At 41.0% G+C, this 25,725-nt stretch overlaps 1 protein-coding gene across 1 annotated transcript in view; it reads left to right on the top strand.

The window, feature by feature from the left end:
* Positions 1 to 25,725, top strand: part of PPP1R1C (protein phosphatase 1 regulatory inhibitor subunit 1C) — a 53,336-nt gene that overhangs the window by 2,310 nt on the left and 25,301 nt on the right. Inside the window, 3 exon segments of the mRNA XM_068408034.1 lie at positions 225 to 285; positions 20,619 to 20,656; positions 22,459 to 22,519. Of these exon segments, the coding sequence (XP_068264135.1) occupies positions 225 to 285; positions 20,619 to 20,656; positions 22,459 to 22,519 (160 nt within the window).

The following is a 25,725-nucleotide window of genomic DNA, read 5'->3' as shown; positions in this document are numbered from 1 at the left end:
CTCCCCCATGCCTTTGCTTTCCACGTCCAAGCAGCAGCACAACCCTGATCACTGTCAGACCAGACGCGCAGTCAGTAAGACAGTGACATGCTGCTGTTATATTTTCTTTTTTAACTTTGCCTGGTCTATACTCAGGAGTGCACCAGATGGGTTTTTTTGGTTTGCTTCGGGTGCAGGGCAGTTAGTGGACTCTAATGACTCTCCTTGGTTTATGCATGTTACAGATCAGGAAAAGAAGGCCTACACCAGCATCGCTCGTCATCATGAATGAACACGTGCCCCCTGGTAAGTGCCAACATACCTTCTGAACCATTGGACTTGTATACACAGGATTGTCTGCAAATTGGTTTTATTAACTACTTGTTTTTAAAAATCTAGCATTAATTTCATTGCACTACACAACAAATAATGGATCTTAGAACAGTTTGGAGTAACCCCATGAATATGTGTAACACTTGGCCTCCAGATAATGTCAATAATTTCAGGATTTTATCCTCCATGTAAATCTTTTGTTGTGTGTACAAGAAGAATATGACCCTCATCCAGCACTTCCATCCACAAACCTTTTCTTTCCCTGAGTGGACACTTTGGAGATCCACGTAGTCCTAGTGTCTTTGTTTTCTGATTTCTAGGGATACCAGGGTGGCTCCAGGGCTAATTCAGCAAAGTGAATTGCTTCTGCAAAACAGGTGGTTTTCTAGTTTTCCGATGAAACGTGATGTCTGTTTTCATTGTTCCTTCTCAACTGTGAACACATTGTCTTCATCCAAGACTCCTCCCAGATTTTCTGTGGGATGCGATGATTTGAGGTTGCAACATACTTTGTCACATAAATGTGAGTTCAGAAAGACTCTTTAATAAGCTGTTTAAGGAGTATTATAAGCAAAAAAGCTCAGCAAAAAATGGATTGCAGGAAAAAGTCCTCAAGACATAATCCCTTTGAAACATACTGCCTACTTTATATCAAACTTTTCTTTTATATAGTGGTCTGCAACATTTTTTTCCTGCCTTATCTCTTCATCATCTGAATCTTTTTTTAAAAGCAGTTCAGGCTTTTTCTCACTAATGTGTTTCATAGGTCATTAGTGTGTGCACTGGCACCTCAGTAAAAAAAAACCATCTTACCTCTGTTAGGATCTCCACTTACTGTACTGTGCTGAGGGTCTCCATTTCTGATTAACATCACCAGTGGCTGAAGTTCCTCAGAAAGTGCAGAAAGAAGCATTTAGAGAGCCCTGCTCTTGGGGTTGAGATCATTGCAGCACAGCACACGGATTAGGGAGGTTCAAGCATGACATACGGCTAAGGTTATCTTCTTTTGACCCTGAGAGTGACACCTGAGTTTGCTGCAGGGCTAACACCAATCCCAGTTTGGAGAGTAGCTTTCTGGCCTGAATTTCGGGCAGTTCAGCTCTCAGTAATGGTGCATGAAAGATCTGCCTTAGACCGACTTTCTTTACCTTAATGGGATCTACAGTGTCTGTGGTGCTAGGACTTAATTTAAAGCAAATTCATCTTGACTGTTAATCTCTTTTGCAATTCACTTTGTACACTTTGTACCGTCATATTTCCTTTTATAAACAGATACTTGGTACAGTACCAAATCAAAACCAAACAGAGAATAAGAACTCTTTTTAATTTACAGGAAATTTTACTGTAAACACAGTGGTGCATGTCTGTTATCTCCTTTCCTGCAATGTTCATAATAAATCTTTAAATAAATAATTTTTATTATGAGTCAGGATTGTTGCAAGTATCAGCCAACTTCCATATAAGCCCAAGAGCTTGTATTTTCACCTTCTTCACTTATTTATATTTATTCATTTAGATATTATCCCCTCTTGCTAGATACTGGGAACTAATATCAATGAAGGTATGCTTGGTTAAATTATAATCTTGTCCTGTTTTTTAATTTTTCGTAAAGTCAGATAAAAATAAAACCTCTAAAAGCACTTTCATTTTCCTGCACCTCGCCACATGGTTTATGCATGAGCGTGCGCATGCATATTTCCGTATGGTATGTTTGATAGGGGCAAGTGTTTTGAACAGGGTGTGCACATGTAGCTGTGTAAACCTACTGGATACAAGGACTGCAAAGCCAAATTGGAAAGACAGACAGTATAAATGGAAGTATAAATAGTAAAAAATTCCTTATGGGCTTGATCTTGCAAGGTGCTGTGCAGTTACTGGAATTATTGTATTCCTTCAACTTTCAGAGGAGTCAGCTAGTCCTTGGGGCTCTTGACACCTTGCTGAATAAACTGCAAATGCTGGTCTGTTACTGAATTTTGAATAGAATTCAGTGGGATGATGAATAATGATTTGTCTCCAAAAATGTTAAATTCACCACTGTACATGTTTAGGGTGAATAAAACAGTAATAGTAAGGGTGCGAACTTGAAACTGCAGCAAATTGCTTTAGAAGCACGATTCCCGAGGTCAGTGGGGAAACTGAGCAGCAGAGAATTTAAGTGATACTGTCAAAGCCACCTATTAAATTAGAGCTGGGCTAGGCCAGAATCCTGTCTCTTGAATTTTACCCACTGGAGTACTCCAGTTCCCTCATTAGGAGCAAACAGCTAGTGAAGGATACGCTTCCAAGGGTTTGAAAAGTGTGTCCTAATGCAATTCTGAATGTTTGGATGCCCCTGCAAAATTTGCTCAAATATCTAAACTTATTTTATTTTGAAAAACACAGACAGGCATTTTTCTAAGAATCAGACTTTTCTATAGCCTTCTGTTGCAGCTGCTTCTGATTGCAGCAGGCAAAAAAGCAACATTTTTGTGGTATTCTGGTGTTCTGGATGCAGACCCATCTGGAAAACAGAAGGCAGTAAAATGTGTTTGGACATTTCAGAACTTTATAATAAATTCAGTTTGAGTTGTGCCGTACAAAGATCTAAAGTAGTTTTTTTCTTCTGAGTCTTCTCATCCATCCCTGATGTCTACTACAGCTTGGACAGGAATCTGTCTTCAGTGTTTTAGGTCAGATCCATTGTGCTAAAAAGTGAAGATGAAAGATCTACTAGGGCTAAGTCATTTTAAACCAATGACAGCTACTCAAACACTGTAAGAAGAGTCTGCCTGGCTTCCTTGCTTCCAAGGAGACAGCAAGGGCTAGACCACACTGAATGATTTAAAGACAGGTCATAGATGTGAATGCAGGAGCTGATATCCAGCCTTTAGTATCATGGACTGGTGCATTTTCTCCTGTTCACTCTGGTTGGCATCGTATATAATTTCAATCAAAGTCAATAGAAGAGAAATTTGAATTGCAGCAGCAGCAATGATTGCAGTGGATAATACGGGCTTGTGAAGCAATGTAGCAATGAATAAACCCTTAACTCTTTCTGTAAGTGCTCTGTAAAGTGCTCTATGGTGGGTTATGTCATGTCTGAGCAGAGAAGCTAGCACCAGAAAACTGAGTCTCAAGTTATGAAGTTACTTAACTCTGTTGTGCTTCATTTGTCATCAATGGAGTTATATTTTGTGAGCATCTGATGTTTGATTTCATAATATCAGTTTTACTTTTATTTGAAATTATAAGACCCTTTTACTCTCTGTGAAGGCAAAAACAAGTATTAGTGGACAGAACTACAAAGAAGTGTAGCATCTCAACCCGTGCAGGGTGCCTATATGGGTTACTGGGGTATCATAGCCTGCTATGGCCAGTTGCTCCATGTCTGTACTTTAAAAAAGGAAGATAAGCATATGCTTAGTTTTAAAGATACATTTAACTATTAAGCTGCACAAAAGCTTAATCCAAAAATTGCTAAAGCTCTCCTGATTCCTCTTTCTCTTGCAATATCATTGGAGCCACCAGAAACTGAAAATCACCACACCGTGAAAGCAACCTTCTCTACGCTGCCATAGTATACTCACAGCCTCATCTCCTTACCAAGCGCAGGAGAATATATATGAAAATCAATTTTTATTATCTGAAATAAAAGTCTAACCATGCTTTAAACTAGCAGAACATCATACTGTGATGGCTCAAAAAAAGCTGGTGGCAATGTAGAGAAGTGATGGTTGAAGGAGGAAAACGTGTCAGCCCACAACTCAGGTTTAATGCCATTAGGGCTCGCTTTGATCAGAAAACAATGCCAGTGATCCTGTATGGCCTGGCTTTGTCACAGAGCCAGCGCAACATCAAACAGTTTGGCTGGCAAAGGCTGTTCAACTTGTGTCAAAGTGTTCAGTCTTCTTGAAGCATTAGAATATGGGTAAACTTTAGGATTAACTTCTACATTTCTGAACTTCGTATGTATTTGCCATTTCCAACTCTCCTTTCTAGTCAGGTGCATGTTTTGGCTTCCTTGCTTGTAATGTAAATGTTCCTCAGTGTTGGAAATAAGAAAAACATAGCAATGTGTTTTGATAATTCTTCTTCAGAGCTGCCTTCTTGTATTGTGCAAATCTCATTTCAAGGCAGAAAGGGTATATTATCTTTGCAAAAGCAATATAAAACATACATTCCAAGTACAACTCGGTACATCTGAGTTTTCTGAAGGCTGGAAATCATAAATTGAAGATAAGCAAGCTGTACCTGTCTCCCGAGAAGGAACTTGCTTGCGGCTTGTCATTGGGCATTAGCAGTTTTTCTCTCTTGTTCCCAGCTGATTTTCCATTGTCCAGACAGGGATTCACGCCTTTCAGCTTACTGCCACTTCCCCAGAGGCCTGCCGAGATGCCTCAGGAGCAGCCTCAATATTTAGTGCAGTAGCAAACAACACTGCCAGATGAGTGGTGGGAGGAAAAACTGTCCTTACACCTGTGGCAATCCCACAACAACCCAAAGTAGATTAGGTTTTTCATGCTAAATTGATTCTAGACACTCCCAGACTTTCCCTACACAATAAATCTCATTACCAAGTATAGATGTGCTTTTCTGATGATGCAAACTATACCAGCACCCCATCTTTGAGGGGATAAATGTGATATGCTCTACCCAACATTAATGTTTGTGACTAGTATTTGTTAGATTATGCTTCTAGGTGAATGCGTGTGTTTGGTTTACATCTATTGGTCACTTTTTTTTTTTCTCCCAAGACAAAATAAACTGGAATCAAAAAAGACCCATTAGGTAGGAGGCAGCTGTTTCTGGGCATTGTAAAGCAGTCCTGCTATACTTTCTTAGACAAAAGTCTCACTGAAACTTGAATCAGCAGAGAACTCTTGTCTCACAGTTCATGAAAACTGATATGTTTTCCAAAAGCTGGAGATTCTGGTAGGACATACTGCTTACTTTGGTTCAGGAAACAGAAAGTGAGTAAGCCAAATAGCAGCTGTTTTCAATTGCAAATTTAGGCTTCTAACGTGGTAATAAAGCATTCAGAGAAGCAGTACATTAATAAAAACTGTCATTAACTGTAATTTTTTTTGGTCAAAATAGTTGGCTTTTCCATATGCTAAATCTGGATACCATTTAAGCGTGCTGTCTGTTTTTATTTCAGTCTAGGAGTTTGTGGAGGTATGACAATAAGCAATGAAAAAGATTTGTGTCCCCTCCCACCACAGGACCGGTACAGCTCAGTGTACTTTACCAATGGCACCACGATGCTCAGAGATCGAGCACTGTCCATCAGGGCAGTGAGAATGTTTATGTTCTTAGGCCTGTGCTGGAAAGGTCTATTTGACACAGTGAAATATATAAAACAAACATTGTGTAAGACCTGACAGGTGATAGGGATTCCAGAACAGAAAGTAAAATGTCTGTGCTTGAAAATATCCTGCTCTTTGCAGGCTGATGTGTGTCTGCAAATGTCCAGTGGCAAACTACATCCCCTCTTCTTACCTATATACGCTATGCTCGGATGTTCTTTCGTTTGTGTTACTTTGAATTTACTCTGCAGTTCAGGCTCACAGAAGCCCCTGTGACAAGCCACAGCATAACTTCCTCATACATATGCAGTGAGTAAAGACTCCATGATCTGATCCATGAAAATAAAAAGAAAAGTTCAGGGACTTAAAAAAAAAGAAGAAAAAAGAAATAAAAAAGATAGGAAATTGTGCTTGAGCTGTTTTAATGCATCCCAGAAGTGACAGCTCACAGGGTCCAAACAGAAGCAATGAGTTTAAAAACAAAAAAAAAAAGCTTTCCTTAGTGTCTTTCATGAAAATGCTCCATTTTATAGGATTTTATATGTCATTGTCATCACCTGCCAAAAGAGCTGTCAAGCTCCTTGTGGTGTGGTACAGACAGCAAGCTGGAGGACTGGGCTTGAGTTGGTTGGGCTGCACCGGGCACTGCTGTGCCTAAACCGAAGGTTATCACCAAAGCAGCCAGATGCATTTTTGCTATTCTTTGAGGTCATGAATATATTAGTTCAAAAATATAAAAATGCCCTGGGAACATTTTAGTCATTGTGTAAAACACATAGTGTGAAACAGTAGGAAATACGTACTATTTCATATAGTGCCCAAGTAGAGTCTGGACTGTCTCTTTAGTCAGCATGTGATGCTTTAACAAGGAGAAGGGTCTGAAAACTACTCAGAGGAAGTAAAAACAAAAAGGTGGTGTTCATGTTTTGGTCAAAATTCACTTATTTTACCTCATTTTTCATATTTATTTTTACCCATGCTTCCTTTGTTTTCAGTGTTAAATGACAATTCCATAGGTACATTTTACATGACACATAGCCTGTATGAGCTTGGTTGCTTCTACTGCCTATGGCCTAGTTGGCTGAAGTGAGTACATTTAGTCAAAACAAGAACGAGTCCCTCTTGTTCACCAAAGCCTGCCTTCCCTCTGCAAGAAGGGCGAACGTGGGATGCAAATACCGCCTGAGAAAGCTCTGGTCTGTGGAAAGGCCTGGGCCAGCCTGGCAGACTGGAAATAGTTGTTGGATATTCACAACCAGGACTCAGATTTCTGACCTAGATCAGAGAAGTGGTGCAGCTGAGAGGCCATAAAGCCAAAAAAAAAAATGTTTACTTGCTCTCAATTTGGGTGGAATTGTATTTATCCATTTCTCTCATTCCAGCTTTAAATCCACAACACGTGAATTGACGTACTTTTTTGTTTATTAGTGTAGCTAAGCCCCTAATGTGTACTGTGATGTTACTTGTTCCTCCTGCTCCCTGCCTCCTCTTGCTTTTGTGTTAGAAGGGTCAACGTCCGTGGAACTATCTGAAAGTGAAGGAGATATTTTTAGAGTTGAACCTTGTACTTTTTGTCTGTTTTCCTTGTTCCTTACACAAAAGCACCATAGAAACAGCCCTCTTCCACCCCAGGAGATTATTTGCAAATCACTTTTAATATATATGGCTTCATGTTACAGATTTCCAGCTGCTTGATTATTCAGCATCAGGACTGATAAGCTTTTGGACTGTTTACCTTTGTTATCACCTTTGTGCACATTAAAATGACAAAGAAGTGTGCCTTGGGTAGAGAATAGCAGTGTGCACAGCTACCTAACCTGGTGAGGAAGTTAGCTGGACAGCTTCTAACTTTACTGCATTCACAAGGCTTAATATTTTGCTAGAGGAACTCTAACAGGTTTTCACTGCACCAAATACTTATACACCTCATGCAGTTTGTTTTGGTGAGAATTCTGAGTAGATGGTGAGGTTTTCTATTAAAAAATGCCTAAGTGTAATTAACTACTTATAGTCAAAGTACTTAAGCTATATGTAATATAGCTACATGTGTATACAGTTTGGGAGGTTAGTGGCACTAAAAAAAAGGTTTGGATCAAAATAGATCCAGTTTAGCCTGGAGCAAACATTCTGTTTGTGTTTAAAGCGATTTTTTTAGAATGGTAAAAAATTTTAGAGACTATTTCAAATTAAGTCTATTTAAACATTGTAAGATAAAAATATTTTGAATAAGAGTATCAAATTAGTTTGCTTTGAGATTATGTTTAAATTATACATCCATAACGTGATAATACTGATTTTTTTTTTTTTTTTAATGTCAGGTAATAAACTAAAATCCATTAATAAATGTTTTAGCCTTGCTGAGGGGGAAAAAAAACAACACAGAGTTTGTCTGACCTCTACTATTTAGTACTTAATGCAGCACTCATTTACCATGGTGACGTGTGTGGAATAAATAGATAATGCAGACAGATGAGAGAGAATCCAGCTTTCAGCACTAACCTCATTATGTTCAGAATATTGGGGAAGGGATGCACTTAACGCATCAATCAAGATAGCCCCATTTATTGAGCTTTCAGAGACAACATTTAACTCTTTGTATGGAGTAACTAAAGTTAAATCTTCACTTCAAAATACACCGAAAGTGGGAATTTAATGAATCTGGACCTAAAGCTAGCAGAGACTCTAAACAAAATGAAGGTATCAATCATGAAAGTTTTTGCCAACTACACAAGGCTGGACGGTGGAAATTCAGAGATAGTGCAGGGAGATGTAGAGCTTAGCTTTGCTTTCCTGTGAGTCTCAGCTGTCTGTGGCACCAGCTGGTGGACACAAGATCAGCTGTACCAGCCAAGTCTCTTTTTACCATAATCAAAGCAGTTCTGCGGTAGAATTAAACTATATGTCTATTGGAAGGAGCTCTTTTTTCCCCTTCTCCCCCTCAAAACCCTATTCATGTGTCTATATTTAAAATCATCACTTCTAATGTTTTTCTCAATGGCTTTACTGGGGGATTGAGATGTTATCGTAGTAGCAGAATGAAGCACAGTTACATGCTCGCTCTGTTCATGTTTTCCCTGGGATACCTGGGATGCAGAAGTACCACAGAGAATTAATGTCTTTGCATTATTCATCTTGTGGAACCAAAAAGTGCTTACAGAGTTAGCAGTGCTAAGTAGACGAACGTGCATTTTAAAGGATGTGTTTTTCACCTGAGGCCATGTCCTTCATTCTGATGAGACAAGCAGAGAAGAGTCACACAGGGCAGAACATGAGCTTGAGTGAGGCAGATGGACCGTTCAATAAAGCAGTGAGTTCTGTTGCATCCTATGGTACCACTTATCCTGGTACCTAGACATCCCATAGCCAAAACATTTCAGCACTGAGCCTCCACTGCTCAGAAAATTAAAAGGCTTGTGATGATAGTATTCCCTTCAAGTCTTTCTGAAGCTCCCTGCCATAGCTGTTCTCAAACAGTGGCAGAAAGCAAAGAAGATCTGGATGAACCTTTCCTGCTCTTTCTTTGACCACCACCAAACAGTGATATCTGTGGGATCAGCCACCGTGTAGCTGCAGCACTTGCTCCACCTTCTCCCTGTAGTATTAGGATCTGCAGGACAGGTACAGAATCAGGGAGAAATTTAACCTACAAGCCCAGCTGGTCTGAATGCAACATGTTTGTATTACTAAGTGCAATTTTATAACCTTTTCTCTTTGAAGTGGAATTGTACTGATGAACTAAAAAGTTATTTGGGGAGTAGGAGAGAAAAAAGGATTTTTCCCTTGAAAGAATTGTGATCCAGAAGATTTTTTTGATCCAGATTAACATTATGTTTTTTACAGTCTGTTTTTGAAATACAGTAAGTAGACAGCAGGGCTTCCAAGCCTCCTAAAATGCTGATGCTAGTGTGTGACTTAGGCCTTAATGTGTACAGCATGTCCCGTAGGAGGGTGTGGAATGGCTCATTCCATGGGAATCACAGTGATGTGTTTCTGATTGTGACAGTACGGATGGAGATGTACAAAAAAACCCCCAGGGTTCCCTCTGATGCTGGTATGTAGTGAGGTTAGTAGAAATTCTGAAAAATGTCTTCAGAAATTACACCTGACTTAGTCTGAGTTAACGATTGCCCTGATTTTTCAATCCCTCCTAGTTGTGCTGATGGTGAGAATGAGATTATGAAACTTCACTTTGCTGACCTTTTGAACACTTAGAAAACCAAACAATGAATTTACAAAACTGGTATTTGCATCTTCTTTTTGTACAATGGGTTGTAAACCCCAAGAAGTGCTATTATTAGTAGCTGTCTTGATTCATGCATAAGATGATACACGTATGTGAGGAGCTTTATGCATGTGCATTCTAACCACAAGCAAGCCACAACACATTCCTGCTGAAATCCTTGAGGTGTTATTCCTAAAGGAAGGAAACTGCAAAGGCAGCAATAATAATCACTGACTAAGGAAGAGTTTTATTGTTTTGTATGTGTTTTCTTCTCCCCTGGCAAAGGCCACTTTCCAGACTATATAATATTCCAGCTATGGTTTTTTTTATGGCTTTATGAGCTATAGCATGCTAAGAAATGTTTGACTTTTTTAGTTTGGGCTGCTGATGGTGGTTTTTATTTTAGAGCTTAGAATACTACAGCTCACAACTGAGAAATGAACTGCTCGCAGGGATAGCTATTGCAGCTGTAACTCCAATACAAAGATTGAGATCGGTGGCAATTCTGAGCCATTTTCCATTGCAATTGATTCCTGTATATGAAGCTATTAGGAAATGATTTAAATGTATGTCAAGGGATCAGCTAGTGTTATATTTCTGGTAACCATGGATTTTTCTTCATGATCTTTGTATACCTCAGTTGTATTTAGATCTTCAACCTCTTCAATATGCCGTTTGAACATTGAACATCAATCAAGCAGCTGGAAAGTAACGTGTTACTAATATTCAGTATTACTGATCAATTCACAACTCTGGGTAACTGTCTTCTCAAGGTACTTAGCTTCCTTGTGTATTTGAAAATACTTAATGAACATGTTAAGTCTTCACAAACTAATACATTGTTACGACCGTTTGAGTCAACTGACAAAGTAATTGCAAGCTATTTGGGAAGTTTTTGTGTACCTTCTTTGGTAACATTCGGTAAAACAGTAGCCATTATTTGCAAATATTTAGTAGTCTGGCAGTATGTTTTGCTTGGGCACATTCATTTCAAAGGGACATTTCTGCTCTTTGAACCTGTTTCTCTGAGTATTTGCTGGCAGCCGCTCAACAGCCGCGGCCCTCCTCTAACCTCTCAAAAGCCGTCTTTATCTCCACTACTCTCCTGTTTCCTTCGTGTGAGTCTTTTCTTTCACCGTCAGGTTCCAGGCCAGGTGAGGTTATGCTGTGAGTGTGGAAACTGCCCTTACTCCTTGCAGCAAAGATGTAATCTTTATTGACGCCTGCTTTTGTGTCAGAATAGACGCTGTGTCAGTGTAACCTTACAATGAGGTGAGTTCTCCTTCTTGGACAAACTTTGAGACACCACATTGTGCTTTAGGTCTGTCTTCCAGTCCTTGTCCTTTGCCTTGTTTCATATCTCTGTGAAGGTCTATTTTTCCCAGATGTTCATGCAGCTCAGTTTGGCCCTCCAGCACTGCCTGGGGCACCCAGAAATGCTGGATGTCAGGTTCCCTTTTGGGCTCATGCCAGAAAATCATCTCACCCTGGTTTACATTTATTTGCTTCAAGAATAAGGGAATTTTTCTTATGTATACTTCAATCTAAAAGAGAGATTTGAATAATGCTAAATAGATGTGCATAAAAGAGAGTCATACATATATAGCATCATATATCTCTTCAGTCTTACTTTGCATATTTTGAGACTTGAGTGAGTTTTACCATCAGCCTTTCCAATAGCCCAAGGATTTTAAATTTCACATCACCCATCAAAGCAGTTTTCTTCAGTTTGTCTCACTTATTTTTACTTAGTTTCATGAATTAACCTGAATTTTCAAAGATGCAGTGAATATTAATGTCACTGTCATTACTTAGTTTAGATAATAAGAGTTCTGACTAAGAAGCCAGTTTACATATGGCTGAAGTTCTTTTCCAGTTGCACTAACTCCAGAACTAGTTCATTAAATGAGTAAGTAGTTTGCCTTTTTTCTCTTTTTTTCATTTTTTTTTACCAAACTCATGCTATATACCTAGGATAAAATCTTGACTTCTAAGTCAATGGCAAAACTTCCTGTTGCTTAGGGCGTAATAAAGTCAGAGGTAAAAATGATTTTCTGTCTCTCACTTCCCTCAAAAATCAAATGATTTGATTGGCTAATGCAGACTAGATTTGCTGCAGTATTTGCAGAGAGCAGCCCTCCACATGTGTTGAACTCTTGTGCTGGACTCATTTTGCCTGGAGCACCTCTCAGTAACCCATAACGCTCCGCTGAGCTGGGCACTGACAGAACTCCTCTTTGCGAGCGTCGGAGTGTAACAGGCAGTGCAGGTTTGGGATTAAGCTTAACTTTGTTGTGCTAGAAACGGAAAGCAGTACTTGGCTGTTAACTAAATGGTATTCCTTTGGAATGAGTTAATTTAAGGGAGCTCTGAGGCAGAGGCTGACCCGGAGCTTCTGCACACACTGACACCCTGTGGTATTGCCGGAGGTTTCTCCCATCTCTGATGCCATGAGTCCACACTGGACAGCTGCAAATTATATGAAAAGTTTATCTCGGAGTCATTCCCGGTAATCTAGTAAGAGATTTACATTGGATCCAGGAAATGACTCATCTGGAGATCACAAGAAAAACAAGACTTTTACTTACCTCCTCCTGGTTCCTCTTATTTAGTCAGTTGTTCTTTGAAAGCCATCTCCATTTCCTTCAGTGAAGAGGAGTTTGTGCTGCTTAGGAAGCAACTAAAATAAAGCAACTTCAAGCCTAGCATTGTTTATATTGTGATTTGAAGTTAATCTTTACATTCGTTATCCAAACACAATGTTTATTTCAAGCGTATTTCTCCCTGGGCTGATTACTTTCTCTGCGAAGGCCTGCCAAGTCTGCAATTGTCCCCATATGATGGATGAGGGACCTCACATCAGGAAGGTCTGCTCCTCGCTCACCTGACCCTCTCAGGGAGCAGGGCTACAGAACAGGGCCTCTTGTGCTATGAGGAAAAGAATCTTCTGCATGGAAGGATTTTTTCGTGTTGGGTTTTTCCACAAAGCCTGTTTTGTGTCGCCATTCAAAGCCAGGACAGTATCAGAAAGAGCCTTACAGAGCTGGCAGCAGCTGGAAGACCACAGAGTCAGGGAGAAGTGTAATGCTAAGAAGGCAGACAGAACAACTCATCCTTAATTTAAAAAAAGGGATAAAATAAATAATTAAATATTAATTCTCTTCCAATGTGTATTTTGAGAAGCTATATTTGATTTGTGGGACTTACTTAGAATTTGTTTTATATTTATATTTAAGAGGTATCATACAGAGGGAGAATGAAAAGTTGAAAACAAAATGCTTAAGAGAGGGATGATTTTTTGTGCTTTAATAATTCATGACTGCTCTGTGGTAAGGCTGCAGATCTGATTCATCAGTGTTATATTCTAGTTTAATGCCAGTAAAACTAGACTGATTTCCATGAGTCTGGCATGAAACTGGAATAACAAGGTGATGAATCAGGCACTATAATTCCCTTCTGAGATTCGCGTGATGTAAACAAATATATTTAGATTCACATTTGAGGTTTGTAATGTCTCCAGTTTCTTCCAAACCAGATTATGGTCTCAGAATGTATGTTTTAAAGAAATTTTGATCTGTGTAGTTTACGAAAGGTAGTTTTATTTCATATTCTTATGGCTGTGCAATTGAAAGTTGGTCCTTGGATACTGTCTGTATGATGTTCAGAGATACAGATGCTGTTTGGATCAGATGCTGTTGTGTGTTGGGAGGAAAAAGATGATCGTTCTTTTCATTTAGAGGTTGTCATTGAGCACCATTAGGAAGGATTTGATCTAACAAAGGAGATTGCTGCCCCTACTCTGAGTACGAGTAGTGGCTACTTGAATATTGAAAGTGGGAAATAGAGAGTTATGTAAATATAAAAGGGCTAATTTACCTGGAAGGAAAATCTTAAATGTCCAAAGAGCTGATTCATCTGGCCTGTGGCATTTTAGTGAACTACAAAGGGCTGGTTACAGTCAGGAGCTAGCTGGGAACAGCTATCCTATGATCTTCTCCAAGCCGGAGTGGAGAGAGGTCTCTTTGCGACGGTGCTGTAATGTGGCACCTTTCCCATGCTACATGCCTTAACTGCAAACGCCTTATAGAATAAGCATGCAAATGCTTGTGTATATAGAAAATTCCTCTCTCCCCTATGCTTTTATTAATATTTCCTATACAAATCTTGTTACTAGTGTTCCCTAAAGGGCCAGGCAGTGATTTAGATTAGTGTGTGAGATGCAGCAGAACTGCAATGTATGCACTCTCTTGTCAGCACATGACTGAGGAGGGGAGCAGACCCTCCAGCTACGTTTACCGCAGCAGCCGGGATACTGGAGTTTAATGAGCTGCTTTCGTAATGTGAAGATTTTCAGAAACACGTACTCATGCCAGGAGGGCTTACCAGGATATTTTTTTGTAATTGAAAGTAATTACATTTATACCCGTAGTCAAGTTTTCATTGATAAATACAGGCAAATAAAAACCAGCAAGCAAAAGTCAAACAATTAACTATGTAAGCATTTTTTGTGTTTGCCTTTTTGGACTTTTTTTTCCTTTTCTTACCTCAGTGGTTTAGTAAAAAGTGATGAGATGCTAGCTGATCTGGCAATGTGTAGTTAGAACTCTGGCAAAAGCAAAGCGTGAAATATTTTTTGATCTTTGTCTTCTGGAGGAAAGGAAAAGTAGTTTTGATAGCAGAAAAAACCAAAATAACATTATGCCAGTCAATTTCTAAATCAGACTGCAATGAGCTTTTTTTAAAAGTACCAGTGGCAAATACAAACAATGGTGGTCAAACACCAGTGAGGCAAACTGGTAGATTTAAAAATACCCTTATTTTATTGATGAAGAAATCAAAATGTGGAATGACTGAAACAAAATTTTCAGAAAATTTCAGGTTTGCGTGACACTAAGTGGCAGGAGAATGAAGAATTATTTGCAAAATTATCTGTTTCTTAGTTTCTAAAATTGTGTGGGTCTGTGCCATTTAAATGTAAGTTTTTTTAAACAGGTGATCTGCCTTGCTGCACAGCTAGCACACAGCAAGGCAGGGAGCAGATCTTGGCTGCCCACTGCCCAAGCACACAAGCATCCCCCAGCCCCGCAGCAGGAGCAGAGAGCCACCCTCTTCTTTGTCACAGGAGATGGCTAAGTGGAACCAGAGCCAGCGAAATGATTTTGATTTTCCAACTGTATGTCATCATCAAGCATATTGATCAGAAGTCATCAATCAGTTCATTTCTTTCATATTTTTTTGAGACAGAAAGCTTTGCTCATGGACATGGTGCTGTTTGGCCATGGAGACGTTTCATCAAAACTAATGAAATGAAATGAAACTGGCTGAACTATTTCATAGCAGTAGCATCATCTGATTCGTCTCTAGCTTGGAGTGTCCTGCCCTAAAGTTTGCATGTGAAAGGCTGGATCTGTTCAGCTTGGAGAAGAGAAGACTGAGAGGGGATCTTATCAACACTTACAAATACCTCAGGGGTGGGTGTCAAGAGGAGGGGGCCAGACTCTTCTCAGTGGTGCCCAGTGACAGGGCAAGGGGCAATGGGCACAAGCTGAAACATGGGAAATTCCATCTGAATATGAGGAAAAACTTCTTTACTTCGAGGGTGACAGAGCACTGGCACAGGCTGCCCAGGGAGGGTGTGGAGTCTCCTTCTCTGGAGATATTCCAAACCTGCCTGGATGCGACCCTGTGCAACGTGCTCTAGGGGAACCTGCTTTGGCAGGGCTTTGGACTAGATGATCTCCAGAGGTCCCTTCCAACCCTTAACCATTCTGTGATTCTGTGCTACCCTTCACCTACTCTGCTCTCTCCAGTGGCACTGTTCATACAGGGGTGGGGGCAGGATTAATAAGGCTCCAGACTGACAGTGACATTGTGTTCTTAAAGTCTCTCTTCAGGCTCATTTCTTTCAGATTCAAACCATTCTTGTTTAAATCATTCTTTAACTAAAACCTGCTACAGGCATGCAGCTCATGGGCTATTTCCACTATCTGAGCGATTAAAGAGTATTGCGTTCATTATTTTTAAGAGAAAATTTAGACACTATGACAAAAACTCACCAACTCCGAAGCCGTATCAGGCCCCTGTGATTTTTATCTGAAACTTCTCAGCTTTGTTTTCCCAAGGAAAATTTTGAACTCTACATGAAGCTTTCTCCAACAATTATACCAGTCTCTTACTGAGGTGTTTTTTTTTTTTTTTTGGTGTAAAAGCCAACCTCTCTGACCTGTTCTGTTCTACCAGTGCCTGACTGAAACCCTACAGAAAGGCTTTTATTTGCTCTTGCCAAGGGGAAAGAAAGCGGGTACTTAGCTGGATGAGATAAGCCTTTGCCGGATGACTCTACTGCAGAGCCCATGGATAAAATCAGAGGCCAAGTCTTTTAAAACAGGTCACCTCTTGCCCTGCATATCTGCTCCAAGTGCATTAACATTATCCAGTGGGAGAGGCAGATCAATTTTGATCTTGCTCTAAAGTGACCATAAGGCTTCCCCCAGCATGGTCATGCCATTTACACAAGAGTGGAGATTCACAGAAAAAGTGGTCAGCAATGCCAAGTGGTTGTCACCCCAGCTATAACCACCATCCTTCCACTCAGTTTGTTTCTGAACTCATATAATGACACCTTTGGGGTACCTCAGCTTATTACATCAGCTTGGCTGGAATGTGCTAATAAACATTCAAAAGAGCTCTGCTAAAAAAGCATTTGGGAGACAAATCCCTTAGTGTTTCTTCCTCCATATTTCAGCAATATAGCTGGGCCAAAACTTGCAGATTTCCCTGCGGGTGGGTGAGATTTTGCCCTGTGAAACACTAAAGCTTAGAGCTGTAATGCTGAAATGGGCTCTGTGCAGGTAAATGGACTTTCAGAAGTGTCTCTCCTTAAAGAAATAAGGGTTCGTTTCAGAAAGTCTGTGTATATATCTGGACTGATGGAAATATCCTTTGGACTGAACCTTTCATTGATGAACATGGACCATTCCTCTTCCTGAGGACACCAAAGCCTGAAATACTGTTTATTTTGTCAGGTGTTACACCAGTCTACATGAGGTAAGGGTCACACTGGCCTCAGACATTATTTACTCAGCACAGGGGAAAGTCCTCAACTGCTTTTTCCTCAGCAGAAGCGTAAAAAACCTCTAAACAAAGCTCCAATCTTATTTTTACGTACCTTGACTTTCCAGTGACTTGGGTATGTACAAATCTGTTCTCAGCTCTTCGTGTGATTTATATTATACCACTTTGAAATAAAACCACAAAAACTGTCAAGAAATGACTTGAGTAATTAGACTGCTCTTAGCTAATTAGAGCAGCCAAGAATAAGTTAAACTGGAAAAATGCCGTACGTTCAGATTTGGAATATAATACAGCTGTATTGTTTTCTGTGAGCAATGTTCTGGTCTGTGAGGGAGGAAAATGAAGCATCATTTAAAAGTATCCTTCTCTCCCGGCCCCAAAAAGAGAGCAAGTTGTAGAGAGAAGTTATCTACTGAGAGCTTAGTTTTTGTTTCATATAAGAAAGAAATAGCTGATCACTTGAATTCAGATTCTCTGTGACAAAATTGCCTAGTTATAAGCATGATAAGGAAATTTCTCATTCTGTATAACCATGATTTTTTTGTGAGCAGAATCCTGACTGCGCAGTAGTCAATGGAAACTAAAGGACGTTGAGAAACCAGGGATTTCATTTGCTCCTGTGAATCAAGTGATACAACAATCTGATATTTGTGATTTAGTTTCTGATTATTTCCTGAAGAGAAATGCATGCTCAAAGAGTTCAGTGAAGAAATTCAGCTTCTAATTGCCAATGGATTTGAGAAGAATGTAAGGGTGGGAGACGTGTGGCTCGTTTGACTTCTGTAGGTGGATATGTCTGATTTGCAGTAGCTAACTGATGATGTTCTTTCTTACCTTGTACCTTCCATTCTCGTCATAAATTTTGTTGTCTCAGATATTTCAACATGAGATGTCTTGATGCCAGAACTGACCTGTTGTAGTGAGAGCATCAATTCCTACATGCAATGACTGTTACAAGAACATGCTTTCATGAATTTATTTAGACTGCTTTCAAAGCATTGTAAGTTACACTGGAAAAACACTATTTGCCCAAGGAAGAAGGTTCACACAATTATTACTGTAATCCTTCACTTAAACCAATATGGCTCTAAGTGTTTCCCCAGGCAGAGAGCTCTTGACTGAGCTCCAGCCCACACTGCACTCCAGCTCTGCTCTGTCATCACTAAATTTCCCCTTCTGCTATAACTCCACTGTCCCTGTCTCTCATTACTACCTCAGCTACACACAAGCATCTCTATCTTCCTTCCATGTATCCCTTGCCTTTCATATTTTCCTCCTCCTCTACAGAAATAATTTTTGTTTATTTTCTATTCTCTGCCTCAGCCTATAGCACTCAGTGATCTCAGCTTCTCTTGTTCCTGTTCCTTGTCACCTATTCTTAAAAATCTATACTCTCCATTGAGTCTTTCCTATCAAAATGCCTGTCAAAAATAAGCACGCAATGGTCTTTCTGTCCTCAAAAATAAATGCATGCCAAAATGTACTATTGACCAAACTGCATCTCCAACCAGTTCTACCTTTCCCTTCATCTCACAACTCACTTGAAACACTTCATGTCCTCAAGTTTGTCTCTTTTACTCCTTTAGGTTCATTTCTGATCTCTCTTTACTGGATTTGAAAAACTGTTTGTTTGTGTGATTTTGTAAGTCATTCTTAAATTTCCACATTGTCTGATGCTATTCATTGGCACTATTTGCCCTGTGGATATGAATGATTTCTCTGACTTCATACAGGAGCAGTTCTTGTTCCCAAAGTTGCCTGTCATATAAGGGCTGCTGGGTGAAAGGAAAGGCTGGAAACTTTCCAGTTTTCTGGTAGGTTTAATGTCACCCCACTAAGAACATTAAAAATGCAAGCCCAAAGGGTTAGAGTTGTGCACATCCTTAGGAACAAGATCTGAAACTTGACAAAGCTGCTGATTGCAGGTTTTGTTCCTTATGCAAGCCTCAGCTTGGGTTTACAAAACATATTTTTAATCTGGGCAAGTTTAGAGTTTCAGGAAGGAATGGGAAACAACTTACTTTTCATTGTTGTCTGCTGAAAGTTCCTAATTTATTCAACTTTCAGCCTCCAAACTAAATCCAGGATCCTGAGCTAAAAAAAAAAAATCCAGTGTTGAATCATTGACGTCTATGTCTGTTTGGTATACAACTAGTAAGAAAGATTACATGCACATAAATAATCACCCATTTAGCCAGCCTAACTTCATACCCCAAAGTGCTTTACAAAGGAGAATAGACACTGCTATACTTAAATAGGTACTGCTATAGTTATTTACAGGTAGGGAAGTCAAGGAAGAGATTAGTCACCTTACCAAAGTTCATACAAATGTCAATGGCAGGAACTGGCCTCCTGATTGTCCTGTCTAATTCTGTATCTGTGGGACCATGCTTTAGTAATCAGCACAGTTTTCAACCACACTTTTTAACCTTGAGTATAAGTCATTTGAATGTCTTTCTTAAAAAGGTAATGCAAAAGATATACATTGAAAAATCCAGTAAGTCAATTAATATTTGTAAGATGCACAGATACAACAGTAAAGAATACCATAGAAAATGCAATCTGTCTGCCTGGACTGGCTCTTCCCCTCATACACAGCACACCACAAGCAGCCATTATCTAGAGAATAAGTTAGATGAAAAGATATTACATAGACCTAATTCTTCCCTCAGACCTACTTTTACAGATCTGTCACACCTCAGTGGAAATTGCAGTGATATCTGCAAGTGGAAAATTTTAGAAGGGGCGTTGGTACAGGGAGAGATTGATGTCTCTGTTCTTAATAGCATTTTATTTTAGAATTCCAAACTACTGTGCATCAAAGGTCCTATGTGATCTTTGTCAAATATTTGGGAAATCATCATCAGAAGACAGCCACTTTCTGACCATTAACCACATCAAGACAGCAGTAGAAAAATAATTTAACCATCTCATGCACAAAGTGGTTAAGGGCAATGATTAGGAAGACCCTTGACCTTCTTCTGCTTCATACAATTTTACTTAGTTGTTCAGATAGGGCCTCAGAGATGCTTATTTTCATTAAAAAATCTCTAGTATTGACCATTTCTGCCATGCCTATAGTCCAAAGCAAATTAAGGCAACAAAACCAAGCAGTACCAGGAAATATTTCACGGTCATTTCTGACACTACACCAGTAATGTCATGAAACTTGTAAGATGAAAGATTAGACTTTGTTAAGCTTTGGTTCGCTAATTTTACATGTTACTGCTAGGCGCTCTTCAGTAGCACTATTGGTATATTAATAACTTAACTGAGGTGAGGCTCTCATTGATTATTATTTGAGGGCCGTAGAGCCCTTTGTGAGTTTGCTGCGCACCGTTTGGCAACCCAGCCTTTTCTGAGCATACAAGAAAGTGCAGACCCTGAGCAAAGCAGCCACATACCCCGACAACCACCACTGAGCGCAGAGCCCTGCTGCAAGCCTGGCCAAAGGACCTGCTGCTAAAGGCACTCCATCGCTTGCTGTTCATTCACGGACAAAAAAACGGGAGTTAAGTGCTTTAGACGTAGTGCTTATGTCTAAATGCTAATCAGGGCCTCCGGTTTTCTGAGACACTCAAAAGAGAAATAAAAGCTGTAAATCAGAAAGGTAGTTTCTGATTTACAATAGTGCTGTAGGGTTCAGGGCAGAGGTGCGAGGGTTAGCACTGAGAAATGCTTTCGTACTAACTTTTCTCTTTCTCTATCTTTTCTTCCACTAGAAAAAGATGAGAAGAGAACAAACATCTCGCAGGCAGAGGTAAGTGAAATTTTTTTTAAAAACATATTTACTGTTAAAGTAGACCTATTGTTAAAACCGCTTTGAAACTCACTGATTCATCCTAGTTAATGTTTTATTTATGTTGTCAGGCCATCTTCAGTAACACAGTCTTTTAAAGCCCGTCACTTTCAAACCAGGGCTGTGTAAAGCTGTCTTGTGTCTCAGCCCTGCCGGCTCTCCCTTCTGCCTGCAGCAGGGACAGGGAAAGGCAAGTTCCCCCTCACTGCCATGCCCTGGCAAATCACAGCGAATCTGGCCCAAGGTGACCCTGCCAGGTGCCCTCATCCAGCTTTGCTTTGGGCCTGCAGATCACTGCTGGTCTGCAAAAGCATTGCAAACTCCTCTCTCCTCTCCCCATCACTTGCCAAGCCCACAGCAGGCAGCACATTGGTGTTGTTTCAGAAGAGTTAAAAGTCAGCTCCTCTGATCTCATTTTCTCACCTCCCCTTGCGTAGCTCCTGCAATTCCCTGATCTCTTTCTCCTTCACCCATTGCTCAGAGAAGCAGGTAGTGATTTAAATAGCAGTAGGAGGTATTGATTGGTTCAAATTTGGACTCAAATACAGACTTATAAGGGTTTACTGGGGCAAGGATCAACAACCTGCTCCACAGTGTTTATAAATAGCTTTCTCTTTCAAAAGAAGAAAATATTTTATTTATAAATGTTATCATTCCATCCATTGTGATAAGGTAAGGTAATAGGATTGGCCATACTTGTGTGAAAGTGGTTTTCTTAAGAGCTGTCTCAAATGTTCCTTGAAGAAAGAGATCTGATTAAAATTCACTGTTATAACCAAATACAACAAGAAATTGATGAGATGAGAAAAAATAAAGCTTGCCTAAACACAGCTTTTTTTGTAACCTTTCTTAGGAACGTCATATGGTGCTTATGTCTTCAAAAGCTGGCTATGTGTGTGACCTTATGTAGTTTTATTATCTGTTGTATATGGACATATTTCATGTTGGTATAATAAGGACACCAATTTAACTGCTTTCATTTTGCAAAAGTTGCTCTGCTTTAGCACTGGAACATATTCCAGTTAGTTTTTGCTAAGTATATATTGGTACACATACTACTATTACTGTATGTGTAATTTTACTACCATTATTTTGGAATAGTTTATCTTTTGCACATAGGTGTGATTTTGGGGCCATAAAAAGTTTAACTGTGTCTAAATACATAACTTAAAACAGGCCCAGTTAAAGGTTGAGTGATTGGTTGGTGAAATTATTGTAGGAGTAATAGAACACACTGAAAAAGTGCAGGAGGAGGGATTTTCCATTTATATATGTAAATATTTATATATTAATAATTTCAGTACTACCTTACCTATACATATAATCATTCATTACATGTATTTAATTGGAATATTGGTTAATGTAAATCTTGCAACTATTTTAATATATGTAAACATTTATTTGCCTTATGAGAAACAGTTACATAAACTGTTAAAAGTACAGGCTATCTTAATTTAATGCTTAACAATATTTTTTTAGAGTGAAGGGTAATTTTCAGTAGTATTGAGTCTGTTTTGCCTGGGAGCCATAAAGGTTGTCCATTAAACACATATTTTGTCTACCTAATCTTAGTTTTCCCTGTATTCAGGAAAGCCCAGGAGCTGGCATCAGATTTATACAATATAATTTCCTTAGAAACTTCTCAGATCAGTGTGTGCACCCTCTGAAAGCAGCTGTGGAGCAAGACCCAGAGCTGCCATGAACAGAAAACTCTCCCCGTGCCCGTGTCTTACCACCTCTCTCTCTGTTTTGTCCCTCCACAGTCCCAGAGTGCCTCTCCCAAGCAGAGGAAGCAGAGCGTCTTCACCCCGCCTGCCCTCAAAGGTACTGTGCAGGTACTGTCTCTGCCCTGGCGCCGTGGCTCTGGGCCTTCTTTTGCCAAGGAAGCCCTGGGCCACGAGCAGTGGCTCTCTGCCCGTGAGCAGCACAGCTGGGAAAGGTTCATGTTCAGCCATTGCTGTTCTCACGCTTTGAAGGGACTGTCTGGCATTGACCATCTGCCTGATACTAACCATCTATTTATCCTCACCACAGAATCTTGCAGCAGTGGCAAATTTATTATTTTTTTTAAAGCTTCTTTTTTTTTTTGCAAAGCCTTAATACTTTTATTAGTTTGAGATAACAGATAATTCCATCCCCAACACTGAAGAGAACTCCTTGACTACTGTCTTCATTTAGCCTGCACCCCGGGCTAAACAATAGCAGTTTCTCTCTCACCCAATGTTCCTTCCCCAAAAGAGGAAGGGAATTGGGAAAAGAAAGGAGACTTGTAGGTTGAAGTTAACCAGATTTAATGAAATGAAGAAATCAATATAAATGACAACACAAAACAGACAAAAGTATACTTATCCACAGATCACTGGCAAGTTGCTCAGCTCGCTCCCTGAAATGCCTGTACACCAATGCACGCAGCATGGGGAATAAACAGGAGGAGCTGGAAATCCGTGTTCGGTCGGGGGGCTATGATCTAGTGGCAGTTACAGAGACTTGGTGGGACGCCTTGCATGACTGGAATGTGGTCATGGATGGCTATGTCCTGGTCAGGAAAGACAGGCCACTAAGGAGAGGTGGTGGAGTTGCTCTTTATGTGATTGAGCAGCTAGAATATATTGAGCTCTGTCCAGGGGCGGATCAGGAGCGAGTTGAGAGTTTGTGGGTGCGAATTAAGGGGCAGGCTGGCAGGGGTGATACTGTTGTGGGTGTCTATTACAGGCCACCGGATCAGGATGAGGAGGGTGATGAGGCCTTCTACAGGCAGATGAGAGCAGTCTCGCAATTACAGGGCCTGGTTGTCGTGGGGGATTTCAACTACCCTGATATTTGCTGGGAGGCCTACTCAGCCAGCCATCCTCAGTCCAGGAGGTTCCTCCAGTGCATTGATGATAACTTTCTGATGCAAATGGTGGATGAGCTAACTAGGAGAGGAGCGCTGCTGGATCTTATCCTCACTAACAAGGAGGGTCTGGTTGAAGCGGTGAAGGTTGAGGGCAGCCTTGGTTGTAGTGACCATGAGATGGTAGAGTTCAGGATCTCATGTGGCAGGACCAGAATAGCTAGCAGAATCACAACCCTGGACTTCAGGAGGGCCAACTTTGGCCTTTTCAAGCAATTGCTAGGGGAAATCCCATGGGACAGGGTACTAGAAGGTAAGGGGGCCCAAGATAGTTGGTTAGCATTCAAGGACTGCTTCTTCCGAGCTCAAGATCAGAGCATCCCAGCAGGTAGGAAGTCAAGGAAGGGTACCAGGAGACCTGCATGGTTAAACAGGGAACTGCTGGGCAAACTCAAGTGGAAGAAGAGGGTGTACAGATCGTGGAAGGAGGGGCTGGCCACTTGGGAGGAATATAAGTCTGTTGTCAGAGGATGTAGGGAGGCAACTAGGAAAGCTAAGGCCTCCTTGGAATTAAACCTTGCAAGAGAGGTGAAGGACAACAGAAAGGGCTTCTTCAAATACATTGCAGGTAAAACCAACACTAGAGGCAATGTAGGCCCACTGATGAATGAGGTGGGGGCCCTGGAGACAGAGGATAAGAAGAAGGCAGAGTTACTGAACGCCTTCTTTGCCTGTCTATACTGCTGGAGGCTGTCCTGAGGAGCCCCGGACCCCTGAGGCCCCAGAAGAAGTCAGGATAGAGGAGGAATCTGTCTTGGTAGATGAGGGCTGGGTCAGGGACCAATTAAGCAACCTGGACGTCCATAAATCCACGGGCCCTGATGGGATGCACCCGCGGGTGCTGAGGGAGCTGGCGGAAGTCATTGCTAGGCCACTCTCCATCATCTTTGCAAAGTCGTGGGCAACGGGAGAGGTGCCTGAGGACTGGAGGAAAGCGAATGTCACTCCAGTCTTCAAAAAGGGCAAGAAGGAGGACCCGGGTAACTATAGACCGGTCAGCCTCACCTCTATCCCCAGAAAGGTGATGGAACAACTTGTCCTTGGTGCTGTCTCTAGGCACATCAAGGATAGGGGGATCATTAGGGGCACTCAGCATGGCTTCACCAAGGGGAAGTCATGCTTAACCAACTTGATAGCCTTTTATGAGGACGTAACCTGGTGGATAGATGATCGTAAAGCTGTGGATGTGGTCTATCTCGATTTCAGTAAAGCGTTTGACACAGTCTCCCACAGCATCCTCGCAGCTAAACTGAGGAAGTGTGGTCTGGATGATCGGGTAGTGAGGTGGATTGTGAACTGGCTGAAGGAAAGAAGCCAGAGAGTGGTGGTCAATGGGACAGAGTCCAGTTGGAGGCCTGTGTCTAGCGGAGTCCCTCAAGGGTCGGCACTGGGACCAGTTCTATTCAATATATTCATTAATGACTTGGATGAGGGAATAGAGTGCACTGTCAGCAAGTTCGCTGATGACACAAAACTGGGAGGAGTGGCTGACGCACTGGAAGGCTGCACAGCCATTCGGAGAGACCTAGACAGGCTGGAGAGTTGGGCAGGGAGAAATTTAATGAAATATAACAAGAGCAAGTGTAGAGTCCTGCATCTGGGCAAGAACAACCCCATGTACCAGTACAAGTTGGGGACAGAGCTGTTAGAGAGCAGCGTAGGGGAAAGGGACTTGGGGGTCCTAGTAGACAGCAGAATGACCATGAGACAGCAGTGTGCCCTTGTGGCCAAGAAGGCCAATGGCATCCTGGGGTGTATTAGAAGGGGTGTGGTCAGCAGGTCAAGAGAGGTTCTCCTCCCCCTCTACTCTGCCCTGGTGAGGCCGCATCTGGAGTATTGTGTCCGGTTCTGGGCCCCTCAGTTCAAGAAGGACAGGGAACTGCTAGAGAGAGTCCAGCGCAGAGCCACGAAGATGATTAAGGGAGTGGAACATCTCCCTTATGAGGAGAGGCTGAGGGAGCTGGGTCTCTTTAGCTTGGAGAAGAGGAGCCTGAGGGGTGACCTCCTTAATGTTTATAAATATGTAAAGGGCAAGTGTCATGAGGATGGAGCCAGGCTCTTCTCAGTGACATCCCTTGACAGGACAAGGGGCAATGGGTGCAAGCTGGAACACAGGAGGTTCCACATAAATATGAGG

The sequence above is a fragment of the Nyctibius grandis genome, chromosome 9, assembly GCF_013368605.1.
Source record: "Nyctibius grandis isolate bNycGra1 chromosome 9, bNycGra1.pri, whole genome shotgun sequence".
Lineage (NCBI taxonomy): Eukaryota > Metazoa > Chordata > Aves > Nyctibiiformes > Nyctibiidae > Nyctibius > Nyctibius grandis.
This window is presented reverse-complemented; position numbering and strand designations above follow the sequence as displayed.